This window comes from Silene latifolia, chromosome 11, assembly GCF_048544455.1.
Source record: "Silene latifolia isolate original U9 population chromosome 11, ASM4854445v1, whole genome shotgun sequence".
Lineage (NCBI taxonomy): Eukaryota > Viridiplantae > Streptophyta > Magnoliopsida > Caryophyllales > Caryophyllaceae > Silene > Silene latifolia.
The window spans coordinates 206673308-206680554 of record NC_133536.1 but is presented as its reverse complement, the minus strand read 5'-3'; the positions used below and the strand labels follow the sequence as shown (position 1 = coordinate 206680554).

General features: G+C 36.9%; 1 protein-coding gene across 1 annotated transcript; it reads left to right on the top strand.

Annotated features, from left to right (window-relative positions):
* The first annotated feature begins 1087 nt into the window (after window positions 1–1087).
* Window positions 1088–1564, top strand: LOC141614762 (uncharacterized). Its single transcript, XM_074433507.1, has one exon. It carries the CDS (start codon window positions 1088–1090, stop codon window positions 1562–1564), a length of 477 nt encoding a protein of 158 aa, XP_074289608.1.
* Window positions 1565–7247: the final 5683 nt, after the last annotated feature.

Sequence of the window (7247 nt, the reverse complement as noted above, 5' to 3'; positions counted from 1 at the left end):
ACATTTCATAAAACCTAATCACTCAAACGACGCTCTAATCCTCTCCAAATCTCCCCTTGTGTGTGTGTGATCATAACAAGTGCATTCATCCTTTGATTCATCGGCGGTGACGGTGTCATGAGGAATTGCTATTGATTGCACATGTGTGCTTGGATTGCGAAAAGGTAGGGTTTCTCCTACTCAGTACTGTTAATTGATTGAGATTGCATATGTTTTATAATTGTTGTTATATGCTGATCATCGGAGGTTGGGTGTTGTGGTGATGGTGTTGGTGTGGTTGTGGTGTGACGGTTGTGGTGTTGTGACAGCTGTGATGCTGTGTGTGTGATTGTGGTGGAGTCACTTGCGGGAGTGGCTTAACACCCTAGTTCGCCCTCTGTGGAACCCGTCACGGGAGGGGATGTGCACATTAAGGGACAGGGATTGTTAGTCGCTTGTTGATGAGCTGGACTAGGTGGGGATGGGTTGCGGTCACCCACTGGCGGCGAGGATTACCTGTTGCGATGGGTAATCTGACAGGGCTACACACTTCGGTGTGTAGTCGGTTACTGTGTGAGATTGGGAGACCGGGGATGGAGGATGATCAGCTGGTTGTATTGTTTGTTGTCTTATATTGATTGAGTGGTACTGACCCCGTGTTGTTGTTTTGTAAAACCTGCGGTGATCCATTCGGGGATGGTGAGCAGATTATGACAGGTAATGCAGATGTTTAGCTATGGGACAGTCATGGGGAGTAATCACTTCGAGTCTAGCTTCCATTTATTACGAGTTTAGTCATCTTTGATTTCAGTTGTATTGAGGCCCTTACACTTTTATTTTGGGTTGGTCTGAGATAATGTAATCGTTAAACTCTTTATACTTTAATATAGTTGTTTTGGATTGTTGCTTTTGATATACTAACCTCGGGCAACCGAGATGGTAACAGCCTTTCATACTAGGGTAGTCCTTGGTAAGGTACCTTGGCATGAGGGGGTGTTACAATAACAACGATTCCTGGGTCTCAGGTGATTATTCTGTGCAGAAAGGATATGAGTGTCTCCATTCTGACACTGCTAGAGTCCCCTGGTGGCCTATGGTTTGGAATAAAATGAATGTTCCAAAGCATTCATTTATCTTTTGGCTGTATGCTCTCAACAGACTATCCACTAGAGATAGGCTTGTGGCTCATGGAATCTGTTCTGAGACTGTGTGTATTCTTTGCCAGCAAGAGGATGAAAGTAAAGATCACATTTTCTTCCATTGTGCATTCAGTAGACGCTGCCTGCATTTGGTTCAGAATTGGTTACAAATTGATATGGGAGATAAGGAGCCTTTACTTTGGTGTTACAGTTGGAGGTGTCCATCATTGTTCCAGAAACAGGTTACTTATGCTGGGATTGCTAGTCTCATTTATCACATTTGGGATGCTCATAATAGATGTAGAGTGGAAGGGATTATGCCTACTCCTGATTTTCTTTTTGACAGAATTAAACATGTTGTAATTGGTAGAGCTCATAACAATCTTGCTAAATGTAAAACGAGAGTTGGGTATAATTGGTTAGCTAGTGTAGGTATAACTAGTTAACTGGTATGTTGTAGGAAGGTCGTGGTGTGTATGGTGATGTAACTTGCTAATGCTTATTAATATCATTTCACATTTCACCAAACATTATACCGCCTACTTCATTATTCCATTATCATCATGTTTCCATATGTTATTAGTTTAGTTTTCATTATGTGTGAGTAGATTATTTGTCCAGAGATCAGGGGAGCCATGCATAAATAATATTTGTAATTGCTGAAATAGGATGCTATAATCTCGATTAATAGTTTATATCACATGCTTGTATTGTATTGTTAGTCTTTGACTATTAATCACAATCCTAGATTAAATTTTTAATTCTTTCTAAAAGGCGAGAGGCACGAATTTGAATTAGACTAAACATGTTTTAGTAGACCGATCTAGTAATGGTGAGAGCTCGCTAGAACCCGTTATATGGTAGAAAATAATGCCGAAAGGTGGTTGTCATTAGGCCTAAACAAATATCATTATTAAGAATTCTTTGTTTGACATGACCAACTATTTATTTGCATGTGTGACACGATTCCCCTAGACTCTTCTTTATTCTTGTTTTCTTTCATTATTTTATCATTGTTTCTAAAACAAAAATAAACACCCAATCGTTAATCAACCTTAATAAAATTCGCTCCATGACAACTTGTTTAGCAACTTCCGTCTCCTTGTGTTCGACCCCCACTACTACATTCATTTGTTACTAGGGTATTTATCTTTGTTAGGTGTGTGATAGTCTATCACAATATTGGCCAAAACTCTCATTCCCCTATTTTTCACATGACCCTCTTAGCTTTACAATAGTTTTATCATTATCTTCGAGGCAGTAAGCTAATCTCTGTTGGTAGACAACTTCTATTGTCCAAAAGGCCGTGATTGCTACCGCATAATAACTGACATTTGGTTGCATCATGCTCTTCAGAAAACTGTAATATGAGATTTATATTACTCAAGCACAAAATGAATAGAAGCACTAATAATCCACAAAAAGTTAAAATCTTATAAATTTAGTTCGGAAAAAGTTAAGTTCCTACGAGTTCAGTTCAACTAATATAAATTCGGTTTAGGAAAGTTAAGTTCAATTCATACCCATTTTGTATAAGGATCTGTTCTTTCAGGCTTAATTTTTAGCTAATTTCAGTACAATTTAACTTCACTAAGTTTAATTCAACTAATTTATCTTTTCACATATTAACTCTTAATTCAATTCAGTTGGTTAAGTTCCATTAAGTTCAGTTCAGTTCAATTTTTTTCACCCGAAAATAACAAAGCCTAAAATGAGTTGAAATTACGTCCAAAAGAACAAGGTATTACTCTTACTTCAGTTTAATTGAGTTTAGTCAGCTCTTTTCAGCAGCAAATCTCTTATAAGTAGTCCAGTTGCGAAAAGTTAAACTCCTATAAGTACAATTCAGTTTTTTTTTTTTGGCAGCCATAAAAAAAGGTTTCTTATACAAAGTACACCTGCATCTATAAGTCATGTGCAAACACTACATTATTATTACAAAAACTTAAACTAGGGGTGGGGGATCTTAAAAAACGGGGTTTCTTCAAAGAGTCGTTGGAGTAGTACGCTGGGGATGCCATGTCTTTTCTTTTCCTCGCTATTTGAGCTTTAGGAGAGTACCTACAACAAGACAAGGATGTATAAATTTATGGGAGAGATATCTACTTTTGGAGGAAGTAGATAAATCCAAAAGTAGATAAATTGTGTCTCGGAAATTCATTCCCTTGGCTATGATTCTTCTTGGAAATGGTCATTCTCCATTTCTTATGCACCTGATGAACAGAGGGGTACCTGCAAATCAGAGGGGTAAAATGGGCGCATGATGGTTTCTCAAACGATTAAGTCTTACACTTCTTAGGACGAGCCAAAAAAAATGAAAGGCTGATGGTCATTAGAATCCTTGAGGGCTAGAGAGCAATTAAAAGTAGCCTTATCATTCACCGGAGGGACAGAAACGCTTGGATCATTATCAACACCCTTAAGGTTATCTTGGGGGATATGAGTGTCCGGAGGAGAAAAATTGTCACAGATTGAAGACGCACTTGAAGTCACGGACTCAGTAGAGGACGCGTTTAGACTTCCGCTAGAAAAGGCAGGTTTCACATTGATAATATCAGAAGGAGTCATGTCTTTCATTGCCCTATCATCTTAGATTTCCACTTTTTAGGTCTTCTTCTTCACATCGTTCTCTTATACTGTCTCTCTCCTTAGTAACCTCATCCTTAAGAATCCGAATTGTTAAAGTTGACAAATCACATTTACGGTAAAAGCTCACCTTTTTACCATCCAACAATTTTTCATAATATTGTGCGGGGATCCTTAGACGGGAACTACCACCTCCATTTTTGGAGAACTCAAGAACCGAGTTTTTAGCACAAGTATTTTGAGCCTCCGTGTTGGACCTTTAGTCCTTATTAATTGTTTTGATAATGACAGTAATGATTTGTATGTGGACTTAATATATAAACATATGCGTGTAATTGTGTGCTTAAGTTTTAATTTAGAAAGGAACAATTACAAGACGCAAGCTTGAAGTTTGGACCAAGGAGGTACAACTTCAAATATACTTGATCGATGTTTTCAAGCGAGATCAAGATTGGAAATCAACCACGAGACTCAAGATGAGAGACTTGTGAAGAGACAATTCGTGTACTGAAGATCTACTGAAGATTAGTTAGTATAGGTCGTCATCCGGTAATGGTTTTACTTTGTTTGATTTAAAGGTTAGTGAAGTTATGACCTAATAGACATAACTTCATTACTAGACAAAAATGATGCGTTAATTTTTGGAAAATATATTTTTAATGGTTTATAAAATAAGAGAGTATTTATTTTGGTTGGAATTAATTAATTGGAATTTAAGTTAAATAAACTATTGGTTTGTAATACGATATTTATATCGTCATGCAACCTAGGGCTTTAACTAAATTCTATCTCGATTTGTTGCGGGCTAGAGAAGCAAGGATGGACCGAAGGAAGCCTTGGGCCGGCCGAACCCTAGGGAGGCCGAAACCCTAGGTGGCCGAAACCCTAGGAGGCCAAATCTCCTCCTTCCTTTCTCTTCTTACTTGTTCATCAAGATATTCGTTTCCAGAACATTCCTATGCCCTAGTTCCAGAATATTCCAAACCCTAATTTACTCTACTATAAATACTCTCATTCATTCAACATTAATTGTTGACACACACATCTACAAATTTCAAAGAGAGAAAAATATTTTAAGCAAAAATCATTTGAGCTTTAATTCTTATTTTCATATTTGCTTATACAAAAATCACGCATCAAATTTGTCAATCACTCGAAGGAAAATCGTTATAGGATATTAAATACACAAGGATAGTATACTCACTCGCATAACGTGAGATTAGTATTTGTCGTTGTATTTTTCTTATTAACGTAAGAGCAACCTAGAGTATTTAGCAATACTCAATCTGAGTTATAATCATATAGTTGATTATACGAGTGGATTGGTAATTTTTGTAATCCGGAGAAAGGTACTAAAAATTATTAATCGAGAATAGTGGACGTAGGTTTCGACTTGTGAAACTGAACCACTTCAAAATCCTGTGTGTCTCTCTTTCTCTCTCTCTTTATTATTGTTATTTCGATTTTGCACTTATTATTAATAATTTAATTAGTTGATTTTAATCAATAAAATCAAGTAATTAATTTATATCATATATTTCGAAAAAGCGGTCATCGTTTTTAATACTCAATTCACCCCCCCTTCTTTCGTATTCGATCAATAGACTCCACAATTGGTATCAGAGCCTCGTGCTCTTGATAGCCTATCAGCTAGAGTTGATCGTTTTTTTTGTAGTCTATTTATCGTCTTTTCCGCTGCATTTATTTTTTATCAAATGGATTCCAAACACCTAAAGTGTCCTATATTCAATGGGAAGAACTACGGTTTATGGAAAAATATGATGACCCACTTCATTAAGGGAAACGACTGGGAGTGTTGGTTGATTATCAAGAATGGTCCGAATAAGATCTTACTTGCAACCAGTAATGGCACTACCGTCGAAAAGAAAGAAGAAGACTATATTGAGGCGGATTATAAAAAGGCTGAGAAGAATTCAAAAGCAATAAGCTTATTGCAAAACGGTATGATTGCTACCGAATTCGATCGTTTCTCAACCAGTTCATCTGCCAAGGAAATATGGGATGGTCTAGAATTAGCCTATAAGGGAACCACTGTTGTCAAAAAGCAACGTATGGCATTGCTAATGCGAAAATACGAGCTGTTTGCCATGGAGCAAAACGAGTCAGTTGATAGCATGTCCTCTCGCTTTTCTAGCATCATCAATGAACTAAAGAATTTAGGAAAAACTTTTGACTCTGAGGAAATTGCTAGAAAAATACTCAGAAGTATGTCTCGCAGATGGAGACATAAAGTATCTGTCATAGAAGAATGTAAGGACCTAACTTCATTATCCTATCAGGAGCTACTCGGAACCTTAATGGCTCACGAGATTACTCTTAATCAGGATGAGGAGGAAGTTGGCACAAGCAAAAAGATGGCTTTACAAGCTTAGTCTAGCAAAGTTGATGATTCTTCAGATATTGAAGATGAAACTGTATTGTTTGTTAATCGTCTTAAGAAAAAGGCTTTCTTTCAAAATCAAAATAAAACAAATAACAAATCAAAACAAACTCCCAAGAAAAATTTTGAGTCAAAAGGGTCTTTCTCTAATCGTGGATGCTTCAAGTGTGGTGATGATAATCACATGATCAAAGATTGCCCTACATGGAAGAAAATTAAAGACAAAAATCTACGTGACAAAACAAAGAAGGAATTCAGGCAAGTTATGATGGCATATTGTTGGGGAGACTTGGACTTTGAAGATGGCGAATCCGAAGATGAAGAAGAAACTGCCAACGTTTGTCTAAGTAACGTCAGTCTTGACCTATTCTCCGAAAGCGACGATGAAAGCAACGCTTCAAATGCTGAGAGATGTCTTGTTGGAAATTCAGATTCAGATTCAGAGGTAAATTATCTTGACCTTAAAAAGCGTGTTAGGAAACTTTCTAAGGATAATTTACTTAAGTGTTGTGAACATTCCCTTGATCACTGTCATGAACAAAGTCTAGAGTTAAAAGACCTTAAGGAACAGATTTTAGATATTGCTGAGGAAAACCAACTTCTGAAAGCCAACGCCAAAAAGCTCAAATCTAAAGTTATGGCTACTCCGGCTACAACTTCAGACATGACAAATGCTGAGAAGAACGCTCTTGAATCAAAAGTTAAGGCTAGTGATACCATAACTTCAGAGCTTAAACTCAACATTAAGAATCTTCAAGCTAAAGTTACGGCTAGTGATGCCATAACTTCAGAGCTCAAACTCAACATAAAGCATCTACAAGCTAAAGTTACAGCTAGTGATGCTATAACTTCTGAGTTGAAGAAAGTCAATGAGATCTTAAAAGATGAGCTTAATGGCAAAGATAGTGTGGTTTCCGAACACAAGAGAGAAATTGTATTTCTCTCTAAGCAATTAGAAGAAGCTAGTAAGAACATGTCTAAACTTAAGGAACAACATGAAATTGAGAAACGTGTCTTAAATGAACGTTTTGATAAATTTCGTGATAACTTTGAGAAAGCTAGCTCTTCCAAGGATTCAAATGAAGATCATTCAAAATGCGAAAAAGAAATTGAGTCCTTGAAAGAATTACTTTTACATGCTC